The following is a 23,591-nucleotide window of genomic DNA, read 5'->3' on the forward strand; positions in this document are numbered from 1 at the left end:
TATTGAACCTGTCATCTATGAAATTCAAACGCAAGGCTTTTCATTTATTAGTGAAGACGAATACCTCTAAACTTATTAAGAGATATTGTTAGTAGCCACTTAGTGTTATAGTTTAGTGGTTTAAATTCGCCTTTGACGAGAATCGAACCTAAGACCTCTCACTTATAAATAAAGAAAAATACCACTAAATCGTAGTACTAAATGGCAGAAAATAGACATTAACTAGTCAAGAGCCTTAACATTTGAGTGATTTGGTGTATTAATATCAGCACAGAGAACATAAGAAAAGGTCAACAGAATCACTCCATTTTTTGATGTCGATGTTTCCCAAATTGTGAAAGAAAAAAATGAGTTAAAGGAGTTAATACAAAAAGTCTAAATCATGAAGGTAGAATATCATGTTATATAAATATTATGTTTCTTATGTACTAATTTCTGCATTAAAAAAATTAAACTAGCCGTTCTCTTTGAAAATTAAATAGGTAAAGGGATGAACTAACAAAAAAAAGGTTTTAGCGCAGAGAACAATACTCACGGTCAATTTCTCTACTTTGCATGGAGCTCACTTGAACATCTTTGATTACATCGACAAACTTATATATATTGCACAATAAGTAATGAACTTAATATGGTTTCATAATATGCCTTCACTAACTGGTTAACGTTTGAGCGTTACTGAATTGGTTAACGCTTGAATGTTATTGAATGGATCCTTGGGATACAGACCAGCATATCATTTCAATGGAGCTACAACCAGTTGAAAGAAGTGTCCATTCGGACACAGAGGAGGATGATGAACTCCATAATAATATCGTGGCGTTTCACTTCCCAATGTCGGAAGAATTACTAAGTCCGAATTCCCCATTCCACGTTGATAAAATAAAAATCATAGAGGAGGATGAGGAAGTAGGGTTGCAGTGGGCGGTTGATAACAAAGAGATCACCGAGCAGGATGAGGAAGTTCAGTTGCAGTGGGCTGCAATCGAGTGACTGCCTACGGTTAAGGAGATCGGAAGCTCCATTTTCGACGTTGATGCTGAGACTGATAATGCGGCCAGCAACATTGGGAAAGAGTACGTTGCAGGGAAGAGGGTGGTTGATGTTACGAAGTTAGGAGCAGATGAGAGGCATCTTTTCATAGAGAAGCTCATAAAGCACATTGAGAATGACAATCTCCGACTGCTGCAGAAACTACGTGAAAGGATAGACTGGTAAGTACGTGTGCATTAAAATTTGACTACTTAAGTGCTCTTTCACAATCAGTGTTCATCTACTTCCACATTGCTGAAGGTTTCAGTCAATTGTACAAACAATCACGCGAAAGAAATGAAGCCATGTAAAACTTTTCATTATTCGTTTAACCCTCATCGGTTGTCATACCTTCGTTGATTGTTTAACAAACATGTTTTTGCCTAGAGTGAATGTTAAATTGCCGACGGTGGAGGTGAGGCACAAGAATTTGTTTGTGGAAGCAGTGTGTGGTAGTAGGAGGAAAGCCGCTTCCAACACAATGGAATTCTCTTCTAAGCTTCTTATCAGTAAGTGTGTTTTGACAAATATTTAGGAGAGAAATGTTCAACAGGTCATCACATATTACAATTGAAGCAGCTATATTTAGTGATAAGTTCATGACATTTATCCTATAAATTTGATCAAGATACAACTTTTGAACAGGTTTTCACAAAGGCAATTTGGTGCAAATCTCCCGAAGCAAAGATAAGCATTCTAACAGATGTCTGTGGTGTCATCAAATCATCACGGTAAGCTAGCTTCAATTAAAACTAGAGTTACGTATCCTTGTATAGCAGACCGAGACAGAATAGTGAACCAGAAGATGGTTTTTATTGACTGAAGTTAACCGAGATTTGCAAATGAGGAGTATTAAAGATTTTTACTCATAACTATGGTTTCAAGTGCAGGCTTACTCTCCTGCTTGGCCCCCCAGGATGTGGGAAAACCACCTTCTTATTTGCTCTTGCAGGAAAACTAGACAAATCTTTTAAGGTGAGAATTAGAAACCGAAAATTAATTCACATAAGCAAAAGGGTCACTCTTAAGATATTTCTCTTCTCCGGTTCAAAACCACGGAGAAGTTTTTTCTACATTAGAATTGATAAACAGAAGATATGAATTAGCTTGTACTAGAAAGCCTTGAAAGACAGACTTGGAATGAATTAAAATTGTATTTGCCTTGTGCATTTGAAGTGAGTGATTTCTCCTTCCCCAATCAAGCATTTGGCTTGGTCGTGTGAGCGAATCCACGATTAGCGATGTGCTCCGTTACCCCTGGTTGAGTGAATCCCAAGTTATCTATTCCCCTCTTCTCGATACCCTTGGTTCTATCCTGCATCATACACCATATTGAATCTTTTTTTGGGCTTCCTTGTGCCCGGACCAGTAACTGAATCTAATTCTCCCTTTAGGCCTGTTTAAAACTACTTCTAGAAAGACTAAAAGAGTAAGCAGTAAAAATTGAAGAGCTTTTATGGGAAGCCCTCCCAACTGCTTTTCTAGGAAGCATTTTGCAACGTAACTCTATTAAACAACTTATAGAAAAAGTATAATTTATAAGCAAAAGTTCTTTCTACAAAAACAGTACTAAACGGACCCTTAATATGGCGGTTTACAGTGAGCCTACCTGACCATGTTCCATATATATATTTTATGCAGAAATTCCCAAGTGATGGATTTGGTTCTATTGGATTTCTCCTACATGATGGTCCCTAAATGCCCTCCTCAGTTCACAATATGGAGACATGAACAAAGAGATTTTGATTTTTGGGGAGCAGAAAACAGTTGCTTCCTTCCTTCAAGATTACTATGGCTTCCATCATGATCGTTTATTCCTCGTGACGATTGTTCTCATTGCTTTCCCGATTGTTTTCGCTTCACTTTTCGCCTATTCTATAAGGAAATTAAATTTCCAAAGGTAGAAATGGTGAATCCTCTCATTGAAGATGTTTGTATTCGTCTACGTACCCTTGTTTTCAATCTTAGCCATTCATGTATGAAATAAAGTTATCTTAGCCGTTCAATACTTGTCGAAACTATCCCATCTTCGACTGGAAAGTTGGTACAAATTTTGTAAATGGTGATTCAAATGGAATATATAGGGGGTTATGTGCTTTTGTGAGCTAAAAACTTCTTTGACTTTCTATGATAGGAGATAAACTTGTGTACAATTCCTAATTAGGTTAGCTATTTCAACGAGTAAGACTAGTTTGAGACGAGTGAAACCAAAATATAAGAGTTTTATGCTTTTCCGAAAGCTTCTCTATGAATAACCGGGTTTAGATGCCATAAGGAAAACTAATAAAAATAACTTGAAAATTTTGAGTTTTAACGATAAGGACAAAATAAAGGTAAAGTGAATAGTACCAGGATTGACTTTTTAGTGTAAAAATGTGGTTCTTCGTAAAAGTAAACAATACCGAAAGTTTTTCGTTAAAATTCCCTTATTTATAATGTGAGGTAAGATGAGACCAAAAGACAACAATTAGTAACTAATTACGATACAAGTCTTCTCTTCTTACACAAGAAAGAGTAAACAATTCAATATTTCTTTTCAACCAAAAAGCACCCTGTTTGCCTATCTTTACAAGTTTACCTGTAGAATAACCTCCAGGTCACGATTACATTCATCTCTCTTTTATCTCTCTCCTTACGTGATAAAATCATATTAGTTAACGCACCATCATGTCGTTGTCCAAACCACTTTGGACATATTCTTGACTACACACGCCGGCATCCAAGTAAAATTTATTATTATTCAACGTTATTGATATTGTTTATTACGCTACCAATGTTGATTGTTAAACCATGAGTGACATTTGCACAATAATGCACTACTCAAAAGTCAATATAACAAAACTTACATCTTTGATCAAATTACCCCTAGGTTTTGTTGAGCCGGACCCTTACATTTTGGGATAATTGCAGATCAATTGTCTGCCTCAAGTGCCAACACATTCGAACAACAGCAGCACAAAATGTACGGAAAAGAGCGATTAATTTTCAAAAACAACGTGTTTACAGACCACCTTCCATAATTGTCCAGCAGCAGCTGCTGCAGACAATATATACGTGAAGTTACATTCAAAACATTTCAGGCAATAACAAAAAGCAATTCCTCTGTTGAACACAGTTAAACACTCTTACAAATCGTCGTACAATTTTGCATGCTAGTTTAGAGATGGCATCAAGTTTGGAGAGAGACACTTATCAACTCTGTATGTACAATCATTTTCCATAAAGTTTCCCACGGGTTATCAGTCTATCAGATCAATCCATACGGTCCTTCGCCAGAAACATAAAATTGGAGGAAGCAGCATTGCTAACACCCATCCGAGAATGGAAATGTTTGATTACCTGATCGATCGGCAATTTCACAATAAGAGTGTGCTGCTGCATTAGAAGAACTGCGGGGAACGGAGTTGCCCTGTGAGATTAGGGATTTTTGGAGCATACTGTTGCCTCCAAAGATCTCAACTAGACAACACTGCCAGACTCAGCTCCAGAAGCCTGATCACTTCAATTATCTTCAAAACTACTCTGATCACTTTGATTATCTTCAAAGCTACTCTGATCATTTTGATTGCCTTCATCACTAATCTGATCACTTTGATTGTATTCGGCACTAATCTGATCACTCTGATTGTCTTCGGCACTAATCTGATCACTTTGATTGTCTTCGACACTAATCTGATCACTTTGATTACCATCAGCACCAATCTCCTGCTTCAAGTAGTAGATCTTGTCGTTCATACCTTCCTTACTATATGCCTCAACCATGACAGAGTATGTTGTGGAATCCGCTTGACATTGCTTCTCTTTCATCCGATTGAAAACTCTTTCCATCTCCATCAAATCCTCTGCCTTTGCACATGCAGCTATCACCGCATTGTAAAATGTGGTATTCTCAGGTATCTCAAACTTTCCAGCCAACTGAACGCAGCTAACCACCTTATGGAAGAGGCCTGCATTGGCATACCCATTAATAAGGCAGCAGAATGTTTTGGTGTCTGCTTTCATGCCCTCAGCACGCATCTGTTCAAATGTGTATTCCATGTTTTTTGCATCTCCTACATCCGCGAAAGCCTCTATCACATTGTTGTAAGTTGCGGTTGTCCATGGAAATTGAAGCTTGCGCATGTACTCCATCACAGTTGACATCTTATCATACAGCCTTTTCTTCCCGTAAGCACCAATCAGAATGTTCAAAGTGCGAGTTTCCGGCTCAATCCCAAAATCACGGAATTTCTCATACCATCTCTCCATCATATCTATCTGACCCTTGTTTCCAAACACGCTAAGGATAACATTCATTGTCCAGACATCAGGCTTGCAACTCGTACCCTCCAGCATCCCGGACAACACTTTTTCCATCTGGTCATACTTCCCGGCCTTACCATATCCACTCAACACTATGTTTTGGGTGACTGTATTCGGAGTTATTAACCGCTCAGCCATTTCCTCATACAAGGACTCAACTAAATCAAACTTCAAATGATCAACGCAAACCTTTATCAAGGTACTGTAAGTAAAAACATCAGGCTGGCATTGCGGGAGAGTCTTCATCAGGTTAAGAACAGAAAATGCCTCGTCAATCAGATTGTTCCGGCAATAAGCCGCGAGCAAGGCTGTGTAAAGTTCAAGAGTTGGTTCACAGCCCTCTTCAACCATTGTATCGAAGAGCTGGCGGGCACGATTGGGTTGGCCGCACCTTCCAAGCATACCAATGAGCTTCATGTAAGTCCCTTCTTTCGGTTGATAAAATGGTTGTTCTCTAAGCATGTCAAACACCTGAACGTAATAGTACCCAATTTCATCATACATTTTCCAAACAAAAACACCCAATTAATTATAATTCCACTAAAATCATTCAGATAAAAAGATTACATTTTTCAAGAACATGGTTCAAGAAACTAAATTGGTAAGCATAAGAATACCATTTTTTTTAATTTTGCATCAATTTACATTCACCAGACTAAAAGCACACAAGAAAAAAGATGAAAATTTTCTTAATTTTTGTTTAGATTAAGGGCAAAAACCTCAAGAGCTTGGAGCCACTGCTTCTTGTCAATGGCGTCTGACAGGGCCTCCGTGACGGTGTTGACCCAGGCCTTGGCATTGTTCTTCCGGTCCAGCTTCTTCTTCACATTTTTCAAAGGGGGTTTTCCATAAATAGCCGGAATCGACGTCTCCGAGACCCCCGGGAATTCCCCTTGCTTCCAGTGCTTCCTTCTGTTGTCGGAAGACGGATATGAGGCGGAACGAGCGGAGGTTTTTCTGTAAGTCGCCGGTGTCGACGTCTCCGAGACGCCCGGGAACTCACCTCGCTTCCAGTGCTTCTTTCTGGTGTCGGAAGACGGAGATGAAGTGGAACGACCAGGGGTTTTTCTGTAATTCGCAGGAGCCGACGTCTCCGAGACGCCTGGGTATTCACCTTTCTTCCAGTGCCTCTTTCTGGTGTCGGAAGACGGAGATGGAGTGGAGCGACGGCTTACAGCTGGGGTGGCGAATGCGCGGAGGAGCAGCTTAAAGTTGGGGTATTGGGGTTTCTGGGAGGCTGCGGCGGCAGCGGTGGCGGTGGCGGTGGAGTTTTTGTTGAGAGGAAGAGGATGAGGAAGGAGAGAGGAAGAGAAGGAGAGAGAGATTGAAGAAGCCATGGATGGCTTTGGCCTGCAAAATTGTTAGAGCAGTGAGGTGGATTTTAGAAGGCAGGGCATGCAAATGACCTCTTTACCCTTTATTTTCTTATCCTCAAATTTTATTATTATTTTTTTCTTGAATTTCAGAAAATAAAATTTGAATAAATTACACTTTTTCAGTTCTGATTTGGGGTAAGTAATTCAAATAAGATAATAATTCTGGTACTGGTTGGAATAGAGTGCATTGATACTTGTACTTATGTAAAGTCAGATATTATCCAAATGCAGTGAGAGCTATTTATTTGAAAGAGTCTCATGTTTTTATGAGAAGCGTGTAACGAATGTGAATGTGAGTGTGTGACGAATGACGTCAGCAGCTCTATTTAAGTTTTTCTCAAACTATTAATAAACTATTTAAATAAAATAATGATTTCATATGGAAACATGAACAAATTCATCTAAATGATTAAACTAATAAAATTAGAAAATAATTCAATCTCAATTTGCACTAAAAATGAAATAATGCTCTAACAATAATTCTCAATTCCAAAATTCTTGTATACTTAACCTTGTTTAGTGTGCTTATGCTTATATGAGCTCAAATAATGGAGGAGGGTATGGTAATAAGTTAGAATTAGAGTGGACCAAAATTCGAACATAACCAACAAAAATGCTGAATTTTCGAAAATTAAAATTTAATTTATACAGTAAATGCACTAATCGAACACCGAATCACCTCGTGCCAAATGTTTATTTTGAAAAAAAAAAGAAACGAAAAATCAAACAGATAAATTATGTGTCATCCAGTTTGTAACACAGTTGTACAAATACAAATACAATCAAACCTGGTGGGCCAAAATCCATAACAGCCCATGTTTATTTTGGAAGCTTAGGTATACAAATACAGATACGATAGACGTTCCCGATCCTCGCAAAGCGAAGAGTCGTGTTGGCTTGAGTGGCCCCAGATATACAGATAAAAATCAGATATAAAATATACTCCTATCTACGTGAAAAGAAATGGTCTATGTATAACCAGAGTCACTATAAATTAATACAAGTAAACTATAACCTTAGCTTGAACCAAACTTCAAGTGTTCCCACCGGAATGGCTCCAACACGAAAACAACTTCCGGATTGCTTTTAAAGAGCAAGGCCACGCAAACGCAGACAGCAGCGACAGCCACCATTGACAGCATTGCCGGCCTGTATACAAGTGACCGTGTGGTGCTATAAGCTGGTTTCTGTTCACATAACCTGCAGTGTCGTAAGAATGCTTTTATTTCTTTCTTTTCAGTTTCCAAGCTGGCTACTCTTGATGATTTATGCGCATCCGATTGCTTCTGCTTTCCATTTCTGTCTAACGTGAGGCCAGGGATGTCAAGCACCACATGCCCCCTTTCCAGTGTATTGCTGATTTTCCGCTGGACTATATGGACATAGGAGTAGCGGCTTCGAAGGCATGCATAATCGTATGGTGTCAATCCTCTGCTGTCTCGAGCGTTTTTCCATGCTTTAATTCCCACCTAAAGAAAAAAACGCCCATATCAACATGATGAACGGATTATCTGACACTAAAGAAATTTCATGACGGCAGTCCTAAACACATGCTTGAAAGTTGAAACTAGAACGATGAAACAAATCAAAATTCATTTATCGTCAAAAATTTTAACAGAAGTCCTATTTGATTTCAAGTTGAATGTAGAATTTGGGTGCCTGCTTTCAGCTGTGAAAGAGTTAGCATGCATTTAGATGTGGGGCGCTGCTTTCTTTACCAATTTGAATAGTGCATTTAACTTTTCTACGGTGATTTATGTTTCATATGTTTCTCAAGCCAAAGAAAATGCAAGACTGCATAATTTGTATAGGATTGGTTAATTGAAAATTTGAAATACAACTCAATAACTGGAATCAGTGTATTTTGTTTAGGCAGAAGACAGTGGAAGGGCTAAAGAGAGAGCTCAAAGTCAAAGAAGACATGATTGCAGATCTAAAATCCGAGAGCAACCTGACATGCTCGAAATTAGAATGAGTTAAAAGTATCAAAACACGTGTGAAACAGTATGAGAACAGACACAAGTTAACTGTAGGAGCAAGAGGTCAAATGGGTATGGAGATGGGATAGAGGTTGTAGCCAGCGTAAAGTGATTTCTACATAGAATTAGAAGAAAAAAATATTATGTTGCAATTCAAAAAAAGAGATATTACCTTTCCAGGATCATCCGTTAAGGCATCCAATACTTGCTCACAGCCATCAGTACTGGCAGCAATATGAAGAGGAGTCAACCCCATGGGCCCAACAACATCAGGTTTAAACAAGAAACTGTTGCCATCCCTGTCAACTTGTTCCTTCTGCTCAGATCCTGTTAAACCTGGGACAAATCTTAACAAGAATTCCACCATTCGTCTGCTATTGATTCGCACAGCTCTGTGGAGAAGGCCCATATCCAGTAGTGCAGACTCAAGGGAAGGATGCTCTCCAGCGTCGACAGTACCATCAAACAGAATGCCCAAGAGTTTCTTCACCACAGCACACCAATCATGGTCAATGGAGAACTCCATGAGCAATCTGAACCGTCCAGAGGGAAATGTATCTAGATTGGGATCCAATTGACCCAGTCTAAACTTAACGCGACTTCTATGTAGGAGCCAACCCAATTCATGTATAAAGTCCAAGGCTTGGTTCTTAGCTTCCACTTTTTCAGGTCCAGATTGGATATCATCATCAGTCTCGGACACCTCGATCGCATCTTCCAGCATACAAATCTCAGAGCATACTTCCTGCTCTGCAACTATAAATGGAAAGAAGCTACTGCTAAGACCATGATCTTCAACCTGACATAAAAATTTGACCGATAAAATGAGAACCGTGGATTTCAGTTAAGGCGCTGTCTAGAAACAAATCTATACTCAGTATTCATAAGAAAGATTTATAAACAAATTCTGGACTTATAAAATACAGCTTGTTCAAAATGCACATTACAAGAGGAGGAAGGGGGAAAGGGACAATTAGGAATATGACAGCACCTCAATGAATCCTCGCCCAGTAACATTTGGTATAGAGCAGGAGAATTTAAGGCATTGCTGTTCGTCATCCTCAACAGTGCTATCCGCATCATCCAACAAGTCATAACAAGTTTCTTGAGCCAGATACTTCCCTTCTAGAGCACAGAGTAACCTGTCATGACTCAAGATCTAGAATTTAGTATTTCTTCTGTTATCCTATAAAACTAGAGAGGAATATTGAAAACAAAGTAATGACGCATGAATGAAAGATGAAAGAACCTTGTGGTGGAACTAGAAAGGTTAAAGCCTTTTACTACAAATTCAGCTCTCTCAGATAAGGAGATCGCAATTGGTTTGATGCATGATATCCTGCAACTTTTATTGCTTTTAAGAGGCAAGGGTGTGTCTAACACAACTTCACCTGCAGGATGGACATAACTAATCAAAATGCTTCTCTCTTTTTTGGTCAATCCTCATTATGTACTAGAAATAACAAAACAAAGCATGACCAAAATCAATAAAGCATAATGGAAAACTAAAACAGCAAGATTCTTCTATAGACCCTAAATACACAAATGTGTACACAGAGAGAGATAGAGAGAGAGAGAGAGAGAGAGAGAGAGCGAGAGAGCAAACCATTGTATGTAAATGCTACAAAATCTTGCACCCTTGTATACACCCATCCTGTTCTCCAAAAAGGATCATCCGCAGCATCAAGAAGTGTTTTCAAACTGGATCCCAGATGACAACAGAACTGTACGCAAAAATAATTATAATAAGATGTAAATCTATCATAATTAAGGACTTGAAGAAAAAGTCTTCCCCATACAAGGATCTGCCATCCACAGTCGAGCATACCTCCTCCCACGTGGATTTTTCTAGACGAAGGTAAATTGTCAAAATGATACAGCCCGGCCTTATGTAGCTTTCAATGTTGGTAGGGCTGTGAGATAACCAGTCAAGGATCTGGATATTCAAATAATTTATAAAAATCATGTAATCCGTGGAATGAAACACCAAAATACTTTGAAAACTAGAAATCAAAGGAAATATAGTACCTGTGATCGCAGAGCAAGTGGAAGTTCATTAGGGTCTTTTCCAAATAGTTTAAAAACAATTCGGTCTGTGTGACTCTGATATGTGGCAGAAAAAGAGCGGTCAAGAAACGTAAAATTGCAGATACATTCTACATACTGGCCTTTTACATAAATAATGCACGTTCCATTAGGACCGCTGTAACCACCAAGTAACTTTAACCTCACTTCTATTAACAGCATCAAGAAGACGCATACACAACAAGTATGTGTATGTGGTTGCGCTTGTAAACTGCCATATTGGTTTGAAGGAAGATATAACTGATCTCAACTTTAAGTCACAATTGAAGCATTTCTTACATATATCCCATAAACAAGCAGCGAGCGCACTTAACCTCGCCATTAATTTGACAATCCATGGATAGATACAGAGACACGGTCAGAACACAAAACATGACTGCCTAACTACTCTCAAGGATAGAACAAAGCTATTCTACTATCCAAACAAAAGACAAGTTATACGCCGTATAATGATTAATGACAATTGACATATTAATCCCTGTTCTCAGGATAAAAAATAAAAAAATAAAAAAAATAGACGAATTACAGTGGGCTGAGCATCATCCACGACAAAGGCATTTTTAAGCATTATATTACCAAGCAATTCTATATGGAATAGATGCAATTACAAGGAAATACCTGAGCTTCTCCACTAGAACTTGATGGTGACTGAGTAGAAGTTAAGTCTGAATTCCCGCTTGTCTGAGGTGGGCTTGATTTATGAGAATCACGCTGCATCCATGAAGGAAAACCAAGAGATGCAGTGCCTGGACTTGCAGGAACATGAGAATTCCCTAGGTTCTCTACATAGTCCTGTGAATCATCGTATGTATTGTTTAAATCAATGTCATTTAACTGGAACCTTCTACTTGCAGCTTCCGGTGTAACTGATTTGGATTCAGAACTGTCTCTTGATGCAGGTAGTATCGGACAGTGTCCTTTAGACCTTAAAGGGTCCTCAGTATTAACACCAGCATTCATATCTAGAACCTTTCGTGCAGTCTGGACAGATGTCCCACTGTTAAATAAACCTTGAGATCCCTGTAGCAATGTAGATATGTTTCTTCCATCAGCCGTACCAGCAACATTGGCTAAGCTCCTCAACAAATGAGATACGACATCCTGATCCTTTGTTTGATCAGAACTACTAGCTGCAATTTATAAATGGCATAATATGTGGATTCAAATAAGTCTGAGATACAATGTTTCACTAAGACAGAAGTGTACAATGAATAAGGCAAGTACTTACAGTGCATATTTGAGAGTATCCTCAGCAAGCTAATCAATAGATAACTGCTTCCGCTTTCATTGTTTAAAGAGCCTCCATTAACTGCAGTATCAGGATGTGCTTTTCTTCTCCTCCTATTATGGCCAGCCAAACGCCTACGGCAACTTCTCTTCCCTTCATCAAACTCTTGAAGAGCATGAAACCTGTCCATGAGTGTTAACCCCGTTACATTTAATTCAACAAAAGAAAACTTCTGCAGAACTCAACAATACCAAAAGAAGATTGATGAACAGCCATGGACAACAAACGCATGACAAAAAAATTTACACAACCAAACTCTGTATTTCAAGTTAATTCAAGAAAATCGGGGAAATGTTTCAACCAAATAATGAATAACAATAGGATGGAACCAACCTGCTACACTGTTGACAGAACCGCTGCATAACACTTCCAACCAGCGCTTCAGTTGCCTTAGAATGCATATCACAGACCTTATGCCTCCGGTGATAATCCTTGGCATTGCTAAGATCAGTCTTACAGTCCTCCACCTGACAAACTGCACGGTTTGAAGTAGTCCCAATTGTCTTTGTTTTCTTCCCGGTTTGTACTTCTTCCATAATGGGGTAAGTTTGCCCGCCGAGTTTAAGATTCAGAGACGCAGCTTCATCATTCAACTCTTGGTTTTCCACAAAAACATCCCTTCTCCGTTTCTCCAATTCTCTTTTATCTTTCTCATTCCCCGGACTGATATTATCCGAACCAGAAGAAGAACTGTTGGACAAACCAGCATCCGACGGAGTTTCTGGCCTGGCCGGAAACAACTGCCTACTCCTACCATCAGATGGTGTAGAATTCAATGGACTAGCAGTAAAAAGATCACCATCCCATTTAAAATCATTCAAATCCCATTCCAAACTCTTTTTCCCAACTCCCTTCAAATCCGGCACCATCACACCACCAAAATTGCGAGCCTTTCCTCCGAATTCAGACTCCATAGATCAAGATACAAAAAAACCCAGAAATGTTACAATGCCCCGTAGTCAAACTCCACCACATACAAACACCCAATTGAACAATAACAACAACAACAACAGCTCAGAGATAAAACTATAAATTTCACCCCAAAACAAAAAGTCAATAACACTACAGCCCCAGAAATTTCTGGAAATTGTTCTTTCCAAGAACCCCAGAAAACCAAGAACAGCACACCAGCATATCAATGGAGCTAAACTACAGGCTACAGCTGCCCAGAACCCAAAATCCACCAATTACCCAGTTTTTCTTTCAATATCTCAGTACAAAATACCGTATTTACAAGCCCATAATTACATCCTAGTCAATGCTTTCAACTCCACGGAAAGAAACTTGAGCTGAAAGAACTGAAAGACCCAATCTTTTTTTGTGGAAATAAAGAGGAGAGAGAGACAGAGAGAGAGAGAGTAAAGAGAGAGAAACTTGCCGGCAGGTTGATGAATTGTTGGGAGGTGAGCTGAGAAGTGAGAGCCGACGAAGAAGTGGCTGCGATCGCAGATGAGGCAGAGAGAATATAGGCCCCGGGACAAAGCTAATCAGCGCATGAAAATTAGGAAAAGGTTAGGAATAAGGCTCTCTCACTGTGTAAATGCGGTTTCAGTGGGGAGGGAGAGAGAGAGGTGGAGGCCTCAAATGACGTGTCTCCCTTTGATTTCGATTAGAAATTAAGGTTAGAAGTTACGAGATGTATTATCATTTTAATATTTAAAGGATTATTATACAAAATGATCCATGAGATTTGCATCATCAACAGAAATAGTCATTTAGATTGAAAATCAATAGAAATCGTCCTTGAAATTGTCCATCATCCATGATTTTGATCATTCCGTTAAAAACGATTTTGGGCAATTTTCAATGATTTGTAACTCAATCGTTTCTTAACCAAATTTGACCCATAATATATCAAAATGAAGATAGGAAAGTGTAGAATAACATTATACTTATTTGGAAGCCCAATGGTTGCTGAAGATGGCCGGAAAATAGCCTAAAATGTGACTGGTCTTCGGGAAAACTAGAAAACTTGCCGGAAACTGGGTAAACTTTAAACATTCATACTTCTTCAATACTCAACCAAATCAAGTGATTCAAAAATGAAAATAATACTTCTTGACAAGAGAATGGTACCTTTTTAGAAGGCTAACTTGCCGTGATTTGGTCCGACAACAGCTCGGAAGTGGCTAACCATTTTCGAGTTAGCCACTTTCGAGCAGTTTTCCGGCCAAACCATGGCGATTTAGCAGTAAAGAAAGATTCCATTCTTTTCATCTCGTCGAGAAGTATGATTTTCGTTTTTGAATCACTCAATTTCGTTGAGTATTGAAGAAGTTAAGAACGTTTAAAATTTACCCAGTTTCCGGCGAGTTTTCCAGTTTTCCCACAGACCAGTCACTTTTCAGGCTATTTTTCGGCCATCTCCGGCAATCATTAGGCTTCCAAATAGGTATAATCTTGTTCTACGCTTTCTTATCTTCACTTTGATATATTATTGGTCGAATTTGATTAAGAATCGATTGAGTTACGAAGCTTTGAAAATTGCCCAAAGAGTTTTTAACGAAATGACCAAAATCATGGATGGGGGACAACCATTTCTATTAATCATGCAAATCTCATGAACCATTTTGAATAATAACCCATATTTAAATTAGCATTATTTCATTTTATTATAAGTGACATATCTTAAGTCCAATTCTCGTCATATTATTGCTAATTTATTGTGAGATTTAGCCCATTCCCACATTAGTGTAAATAATATAATTTGTTCAAAATAATAATAATAATAATAATAAGAGATGATCATATGTTTTTTTTTTTTTTTCACAAACGATATATTTTGTTAAATTATATATTAGATTAGTTATCGACGAAGTATAAACTCACGCTGTCACGCAAAACTTCAACATCTTTCAACTACTATGGTATAGAGCCACTTGCAAAGATGATCATATGTTAAATATGCCAAGTCCGTTAATATTAGGCTTAATATTAAAAAATCTACGAAACATTAATTTTCCGTGAACGTGGTTTAGTACACCGGAAATTGTTCCATTTCCAGATCAAGATTTAATGATTGAATTATTGGCAATAAAACCAAACAAAAAGGTTCAAAACGACAAAATAATTGAAGAATACTAAACAAGGTAATAATTGTGTACACTATGTAAGAACCATGAATATGACTTATTGAAGTGGACAACAATCCCATGTCAAAATATGAGTCAACGTGTCTCTGTGACTGGACTCCTTTTCCTATTATATTATTAGCCTGTAAAATCTATTTTTCTGCTTTTTTTTTTTGCTAGCTAATATTAGACTTGGATTGGATTTGACCAAATTAAAAATATTCGGAGAAAAACAACCGTTTGATCTAATTTTGGTCCAATTTTATTCATAACGTTTGAGTTGAATAACTTAAAAAGTTGTCTCACAAAAGAACGACACTCACGTATCTAAGTATTATCATCCTACGTGAGTTTATGAACTCCTAAAGCACAAAGTTCCAACCTTTGTGAGACGGCCTTACACGCTCATGAAGGAACGTTATAGGTATTTGGTCACCACCCGGCCTTACGTAAATACAACTCTCAATGCATAAAGTTTAGCAAGAGTAGTCTTACCTGCTTATTAGTCAAACTGCTCTACTAAATATTGTCTTCTGTTTAAGAAAGCCGTTTAAAAGCGAAAGAAATTTCAAGTCCGAATCTTCTGCCTCGTCGAATACAATGTTTGTAGGTGCTTTTGGACGTCATGCAGCAATATATTGCCTCAACAATTGGTAAATAGTTCTATTTACGTCAATCTTTCCCTGTACATGCTTTATATGAACTATCATTAATACATACAGCGCAACACCTCTCGTGGAAATCTTAAAGGATAAGAAAACTGGTACATTATGTTCCCTATAGAGTTATCGGTTTATACATATGATTAACAGAAACGGCCTAAAGCCAGAGTAACTAAAATTTGAGACGCGTAAACTGCCTTAGCTCGGTCCATACTTCAAGAGTTCCCACCTGAAGGGCTGGAAGACGTAAACGACTTCAGGCGAGCTTTTGAAGAGCAAGGCCACGCAAACACAGACAGCAGCAATGGTTACCATTGACAGCATTGCCGGCCTGTACACAAGCGACCTTGTGTTTCCATATGCTAGTTTCATTTCACATAGCTTGCAATGTGCCTGCATTGCTTTCATATCAATCCTTTCGGTCTCCAATCTGGAGACTTTTGAGGACTTATGCCCATCTAATTGTTTCTGCTTGCTGCTGCTGTCTAAGATAACGCCAGGGATATCAAGCACCACGTGCCCGCTTTCATGTTTCTTGTTGATTTTCCGCTGGACAATTTGGACATAGGTGTAGCGGCCTCGCAGGCATGCATAATCATTAGGTGTCAATCCTGTACCGTCTCGAGCATTTTTCCACGCTTCAATTCCCACCTAAAGAAGCAAAGATATCAACATTTGTATGCTTGAAAATAGAACGATTTGAAATATCAGCATTCATGTGAGACACAGAATGAGCTGACACAAGTCATTTGTATGAGCAAATGGTCAAACACGTACAGAGAAAAATGGATGATGATGCAGACCCGTTCTGATTTTTACATCCAATTAGAAAGAAAACTGTCAAAGAAGACAATGAGAAATTACCTTTCCAGGATCATCAGTTAAGGCATCCAATATGTTCTCACATCCATCAGTACTGGCTGCAACATGAAGAGGAGTCAATCCCATGGGCCCAACTGCATCGGGTTTAAATAAGAAGTTGCTGCCGTCCCCGTCAACTTGTTGCCTGTGCTCAGATCCCGTTTTATCTAACCCTTTGTCTAGGACAAATCTTAACAAGAGTTCCACCATAGGCCTGCACTTTCTTCGCACGGCTCCGTGGAGGAGGCTCATATCCAATAACGCAAGCTCAATAGAAGGATGTTCTCCAGCGTCAACGGTACCCTCAAGCAGAATGCCCAGGAGTTTCTTCACTACAGCACACCAATCACGGTCCATGGAAAACTCCATAAGCAACCTGAACCGTCTAAAAGAAAATAGTTCTAGGTTGGGATCCCTGTGACCAAGTCTAAATTTAGTGTGACATCTGTGAAGGAGCCAACCCAATTCATGTACAAAGTCCAACGCTTGGTTCTTGGCTTCCAACTTTTCAGGTTCTGTCTGGATATTATCTGCAGTCTCAGCCACCTCAATCGCACCCTCCAGGGTACAAATCTCTGAACATACTTCCTCCTCGGCAACTATAAATGGAAAGAAGCAGCCACTGAGACCATGGTCTTCAACCTGAAATAAAAATAAATAAATAAGTAATGATAAGCACACTTCAAAGGAAACATAAAAGATATATTAGGAATGGAACAGCACCTCAATGAGTCCTCGGCCAGTAACATTGGGTATAGAGCAGGAGAATCTGAGGCACTGTAGCTGATCATTTGCAACGGTTGTATCAGCACCCTCCATCAAGTCATAACAAGTTTCTTGGACTAGATACTTCCCTTCCAGAGCACAGAGCAGCCTGTCACAAGCTAGGACTTAGTACTTTCCCAGTTATCCTGATAGTTATTAATTCAGAAATAACATATGACACTGGAGTGGTCTACATAATGAAGCTTGAATGAAAGATGAAGGATACCTTGTGGTGGCACGAGAAAGATTAAACCCCTTTACTACAAATTCAGCTCTTTCGGATAAAGAAACTGCAATTGGTTTGATGCATGATATCCTGCAATTTTTATGGCTTTTCAGAGGTAAGGGTGTGTCTAAGACAACCTGACCTGCAGGACAGACATAACTAATTAAAATGTCTTTTCTTTCGTAACACAACTATTTTGTTAAATCACTAAATGCGCTAGAAAATACATGAATGAATAATTAAGAGAGAGAGAGAGAGAGAGAACAAACCATTGTACGTAAATGCTACAGAATGTCGTACCCTAGTATACACCCATCCTGTTGTCCAAAAAGGATCGTTGGCAGCATGTAAAAGTTGTTTCATAATGGATCCCAGATTACAGCAGAGCTGCATGCAAACATAACAATTAAGGACAAGAAAAGAGATCTCACTGATACAAGGTCAGCAATCAACATTTTGGAATCAGCACAGAAGCATACCTCCTCCCATGTGGATTTTTCTAGACGGAGGTAAACTGTCAAAATGATACATCCCGGCCTTATGTAGCTTTCAATGTCTGTAGGACTGTGGGACAACCAGTCGAGAATCTGGATATTCAAAATATTTCATAAAATTGTTGTATTTGCGAGGAAACACAAGTTACATTGTGAAGAATTAAATCAAGGCACCAAATATTACCTGTGCTCGTAGAACAAATGGAAGATCATTTGGATCTTTTCCAAAGAGTTTAAAAACAATACGGTCCGTGCGACTCTGAAACATGGCAGAAAAAGAGTGGTTAAGAGACGTAACAGTGCAGTAACATTTTACACACTGGCCTTCATAATAAAAAAATATTTAAAAAAGGATACTCAATTCTAACTGCTATAGCCTGCAACCTCCTGTAGTTTAACTACAACTCTATAAACCTTATCAAGCAGAAGCATACGCACACATTTATACATACAAAGCACTATACAAAAGAAGAGAATCCATCTCAACTTTTACGTCACAACAGAAGTATTTATTAGGTATGCCGAGTACTTCATGTTTTTTCAATCAATTGGCTAGACGGACAAGTCAAATGCAAAGCATTGTCACCTAAATGCCGAATTAAAGTGAGAACAAAGCTATTCTTTTTTCCAACAGAAAAGGACAGGCTATGGCATATACAAGCATTAATATATCGAGCAAAACGAGGAACGAGATGCAAGTACAACAAGAATATACCTGAGCATCTCCACTAGAACTTGATGAAGTTGAGCATGAAGTCCCACTTGTCTGAGGTGGGCTAGACTTTTGCGAATCCTGCCGCATCCATAAGGGAAAACCATGAGCCACTGTCCCTGAATTTACAGGGGCATGAGAATTCCCTAGGTTGTCCAAATGGTCCTGGGAATCGTCATATGTATTATTTAAATCAATGCCAGTTAACTGCATCCTCCCCGTTGTAGTTTCTGGTGCAACTGATGTGGATGGAACACTGGCTCTTGAGGGAAATGGCTTGGTGGCATTTAGACCTGAATCAACTTGTAGACCTCCATGATCTGCATCAACTGAAGATATTCTCCTGAAATCTGATGCAGGTACTGTAGAACACTGTCGTATAGGTCTTGAAGGGTCCTCACGATTAACATAGTCATCCATTTTAGAGGCTGAAACAGAAGGCTTACTTGGTTCACAGCCGTTGGAAACTGTATCTGGGACCTTTTGTGCAGTCTGAATTGATGCCCCGCCATTTAGTAAACCTTGAGATGCCGTAAGCAATGCAGACATGTTTCTTCCATCAACTGTACCAGAAAGATTGGCTAGATTCTTCAAAAGATGAGATAGCAAATCCTGATCCTGTGTTTGATCTGAACTATTAGCTGCATTTTAGGCATCAAAAGTGGAGTCGAGTAAGACACTTATGAGAAGAAAAACAAACACAAACATAATCAATTAAATATTATAATAACATGATCGCTGAGACATAATTTCCTAAATAACAATTCCTAATTAGAATTCCCTTTAATAGGCCCATCCTTCATGCATCCTAGAATGTGAAATATGGTCAATCCAACAATCAGAGAAAGAAAGTGCAAAAAACAAAGGTTCATAGGATGAAATTCAAGCACACAAAGTGTAATCTGGATTATAAAAATTGAAATATTTTCGACATGAAGGTCTGCACAAAATTCTAACTTTCTATCAAATCAACCTCTGAAAAACTGAAAACTTTTCATGCGTAAGCATCAATATTCAAATTTTCATCAAATTAAATTCAGAGAAACTAGCACTTTGTCATTTATACACAAAAATAGAGCACCTTAAGCAGTTAAGGACTCATCAAGTGATATGTCGTATGTTCACAAATAAAAATTTATGAATGGAGTTATTAAATGTTTATTGACATAATCATTTTGCTACAAGCCCCAATCAAATAATGACAAAACCTAAGAGCAAAAGACCACAAGAACTTTGACATCAGTCTATGGCAATCAACACACTATCCGGTAACCACTTAACATATCAATTTAATGTCTGGCAAAGCAGCCAAAAATTGAATGTGCAATAAGACAAAGATTTACAGTGCATGTTGGAGAGTATTCTCAGCAAACTAATCAATAGATAACTGCTTCCTCTTTCATCATTCAATGAGCCTCCATTAACTACAGTATCAGGATGTGTTTTTCTTCTCCTCCTATTGTGGCCTGCCAAACGTCTACGACAACTTCTCTTTCCTTCATCAAACTCTTGAAGGACATGAAACCTGCCCATGAGTATAACCACATTGCAAATTCAACAAAAAAGTTCTGCAAAATTCGACTATACCAAACACAGTGATGAACAACTATGGACCCAAATCATGAGAGCAACAAATAATTTTTTTTTCAAACTTACAAATCAAACTCTGTATTTCATCTTCTAGAAACAATGTATATAAGAAAGCGACGAATAAATGGCGTGGAACTTAACTGAAGAAAATTTTGAAATATTTCTCACCGTACAAGGACAACCATAGAATTGAACTAACCTGCTACACTGCTGACAGAACCGCTGCAAAACATTTCCCACCACCGCTTTAGTTGCCTTAGAATGCATATCACAGACCTTATGTCTTCGGTGGTAATCCTTGGCATTGCTAAGATCAGCCTTACAGTCCTCCACCTGACAAACTGCTCGGTTTAAAGTAGTCCCAACTATCTTCGTCTTCTTCCCATTTTGTACCTCTCCTTCCATGATTGGGTAAGCTTGCCCACCAAGCTTGAGATTAAGAGACCCAACTTCATCATTTAGCCCTTCATTTTCTACAAAACTAGCCCTTCTTCTTTTCTCCAGCTCTCTTTTACCTTTCTCATTCCCAGGACAGATACCATCCGAACCAGAAGAAGAACTGTTGGACAAACCAGCAGTGGAGGGAGTTTCCGGCAGCCCAAGAGGAAACAACTGCCTGCTCCTACAATCAGATTGTACAGCATTCAAAGGACTAGCAGTAAAAAGATCTCCATCCCATTTCCAATCATTCAAATCCCATTCCAAACTCTTTTTGCCAGCCCCCTTCAAATCCGGCACCATCGGAACATAGAAATTCCGAGCTCTGCCTCCAAAAGCCTCCATAAATATTCCACAAAAACTCCAGAATTTTTATAACGCCAATAGTCCAATTCCACGAGATATAAATCCCCAATTCAACGAATTAAAACAAACCCAGATATGAAACCTTCGATTTCACCCAGATATCAATAAGTTTACACTACAAGACCATATCTTTCTGGCAATTATTCTCAATAGGTTCCCCAGAAATCCAAAAGCAGTACACTGTAGACCACATATCCACAGGGCTAAAACAACAGCTGCCCATCTGCCCAAAATCCACAAATTTCCCACTTATGCCCTCAAAATCCGCACAAAATCAACTCACTCAAAACCCATCAATTCCATCACAGCAAAGTTTCCAACTTTACAAACAAAAAGCAGCTTAAAATTTCAGCAGAAATAAATACCAAAGCAAAGAGAGAAACCTGCCGGTGACAGCTGAGCCGGTGAATTCTCTCAAGAGTGGCGGAGGATGGCTGAGATCGCCGGAGGAGGAGAGAATATAGGCAAACCAAAGCAGCACATAAAAATGAGGAAAACGTTAGGAAAAGGCCCTATCTCTGTGTATAAATGCGGTTTCAGTGGGGAGAGAGAGAGAGCTTTTATGGCATTTATTTATTGATAAAATTATATGACGCAGTGGGGGCAAAGGAATCTACGCCTACACAACCGCGTGTACGTCTGTAAAAAAAATGCCAACAGAGCTCTCGTGCTGTGTTTCTCTCCGTATAGAGAGAGAGAGAAAGTGTACGAGAGAGAATGTGTAGAGAGAGAAAGTAGAGAGAGAGTGTGCTCTGTACTGCTGTGGCCAATGGAAGTTGAAGAGCTGATTGGTAATTCAGAAACGTTTCTTTTTTTTTTTTTTTCTTTTTTTTTAAACTTTAATTTTTTTTGATCGAGTGAAAAAAAACGGGGGGTTTCCAGCAGAAGACGAGCGGAAGTGAGTGACCGGAGTTTTAAGCTACGGCTGCGTGCAAGCGCGACAGATGTCCAGGATTTTACCGCGACTTTTTCAAAATTTAATAAAAATAAATAACAGCCTTCCCCAGACAAACCCTTTTTTTTAATTTTGTTTAAGATTAAACACGTAGAAAAAATAATTGGTTCAACTATACCAACATTAATGGACAGAAATATTCTTTTAAGCTTAAAACCAAACCAACCCGCCGACACCTATGAAGACCAAATCATTTTAAATCAAAATTTCAAAAACCATTTTCATACTAGAACCAACAAGTTTTTCGTCTCATAATATCTCTTACATCACACACTACTTACGATAGTTTAATGTTGAAAAAGCTCTGCATTTTAACCGTAACGCAATACACGGAAAATTAAAAATCATATGCATTAGGGTACTAGTTGATCTTATTATCAATTTTCTTTTGAGTTTCGATCACAATGAAGTGTGAGAGATAAAATAACTTTTGGGTAGCACTTGCTTTGTTAAATCCAAACATGTAAAAGTTTTACATGAGGTATGCAAACAATACCACACCTTATTTGAAGCAAGAGAAAATGGGATATATTTGACTTTCTTTTTGAAACGGTTAAAAATGTTTTCAGATAATTAAAAGCAATTAATATAGTTTGAAAAGAAAAAAGAGAAATTAATATAGTTTGAAAGAAGAAGAAAAAACTTCTAAATACTTACAAGTACGTTTTACTGCTTTCTAGAGGTAGATGCTCCAACAAGATGTACTTGAATTTTCGATAAAATTTTGTAGCGTTTTCAATAAAAATGTGTCTTGTAGCGTTTTGTATTCTAGCTATCTTGCAACTAATTTACCTCAAGTTACTTTGGGAGTGATGATGTGAACAATACTAGCAACTTGGTTAACTTAACCACAAATTATTAGGTTTCATAACTTATTCGTTGGACAATGTAAGATGATAAGAACTCATCGAAGCTTAGTGTTTTTTGTTTCGTACAGTGGGGTTGTTTCTTTCTTCCTTGTAGCTATCATTACTAACAATATGTCACATTCTTTTAAAAATTACCACCTGGCTTTGCTTTAGCCTGCCTAGACGCTAAGCTACTAGTCATCGCTTTGATTAATCCTTGGACGTTTGAAAACTAAGAAAGAGCGTCTAGACCTGCGTAGGCGCTCGCCTAGTTAATAACTCTCACTTAGATAGAAAATAGATAACTTTCATTTTACATTTTATTTTTTCAATAAAGTGTAAGAAACTTATTGAATATCGGGATGAACACTCATTATATATTTATTCCTCATGTTTTCAGTTCTAATACTTTATAATTTATATGTCATTCCATTTTCCAGTTAATGTATCCCAATACAATTATATTTTTTTAAAGTATAAGTAGATATTTATCTATATATTATATAAAAAATTAATTTAAAATAAAAAATTGCCTAGGCCCCCC

At 38.3% G+C, this 23,591-nt stretch overlaps 3 protein-coding genes and 1 long non-coding RNA gene across 8 annotated transcripts; 1 reads left to right on the forward strand and 3 right to left on the reverse strand.

The window, feature by feature from the left end:
* Positions 1-738: 738 nt before the first annotated feature.
* LOC137736229 (uncharacterized) lies at positions 739-2,013 on the forward strand. Its single transcript, XR_015955209.1, has 3 exons — positions 739-1,538; positions 1,675-1,760; positions 1,920-2,013. It is a non-coding gene; the product is annotated as an uncharacterized LOC137736229 (long non-coding RNA).
* Positions 2,014-3,992: 1,979 nt separating this feature from the next.
* On the reverse strand, positions 3,993-6,730 carry LOC137737724 (pentatricopeptide repeat-containing protein At3g06430, chloroplastic). The gene is made up of 2 exons (XM_068477274.2): positions 6,051-6,730; positions 3,993-5,802 (listed from the first exon to the last, which is right to left on the reverse strand). Exons 1-2 carry the CDS (start codon positions 6,666-6,668, stop codon positions 4,531-4,533), a joined length of 1,890 nt encoding a protein of 629 aa, XP_068333375.2. The 5' UTR covers positions 6,669-6,730; the 3' UTR covers positions 3,993-4,530.
* A 754-nt stretch (positions 6,731-7,484) lies between these two features.
* On the reverse strand, positions 7,485-13,699 carry LOC148691958 (squamosa promoter-binding-like protein 1). The gene is made up of 10 exons (XM_088682360.1): positions 12,393-13,699; positions 12,000-12,181; positions 11,390-11,901; positions 10,715-10,789; positions 10,515-10,622; positions 10,293-10,410; positions 9,936-10,077; positions 9,678-9,828; positions 8,859-9,485; positions 7,485-8,176 (listed from the first exon to the last, which is right to left on the reverse strand). The coding sequence occupies exons 1-10, from the start codon at positions 12,971-12,973 to the stop codon at positions 7,724-7,726; spliced, it is 2,949 nt and encodes a 982-aa protein (XP_088538486.1). The 5' UTR covers positions 12,974-13,699; the 3' UTR covers positions 7,485-7,723.
* A 2,069-nt stretch (positions 13,700-15,768) lies between these two features.
* Positions 15,769-21,993, reverse strand: LOC137737169 (squamosa promoter-binding-like protein 1). 5 transcript variants are annotated; one of them, XM_088682357.1, is made up of 12 exons: positions 21,628-21,785; positions 20,640-21,467; positions 20,194-20,375; positions 19,297-19,491; positions 18,854-19,170; positions 18,323-18,397; positions 18,124-18,231; positions 17,914-18,031; positions 17,645-17,786; positions 17,377-17,527; positions 16,657-17,295; positions 15,769-16,443 (listed from the first exon to the last, which is right to left on the reverse strand). In XM_088682357.1, the coding sequence occupies exons 2-12, from the start codon at positions 21,221-21,223 to the stop codon at positions 15,991-15,993; spliced, it is 2,964 nt and encodes a 987-aa protein (XP_088538483.1). In that variant the 5' UTR covers positions 21,224-21,467; positions 21,628-21,785; the 3' UTR covers positions 15,769-15,990. The 5 variants fall into 5 exon arrangements, with proteins under 5 accessions (XP_088538483.1, XP_088538481.1, XP_088538484.1 ...); XM_088682355.1 differs by having other exon boundaries at positions 18,854-19,212; positions 21,628-21,782; XM_088682358.1 differs by having other exon boundaries at positions 18,854-19,143; positions 20,640-21,993.
* Between the last annotated feature and the right edge of the window lie 1,598 nt (positions 21,994-23,591).

The sequence above is a fragment of the Pyrus communis genome, chromosome 13, assembly GCF_041283825.1.
Source record: "Pyrus communis isolate YQ-2024b chromosome 13, ASM4128382v1, whole genome shotgun sequence".
Classification (NCBI taxonomy): Eukaryota; Viridiplantae; Streptophyta; class Magnoliopsida; order Rosales; family Rosaceae; genus Pyrus; species Pyrus communis.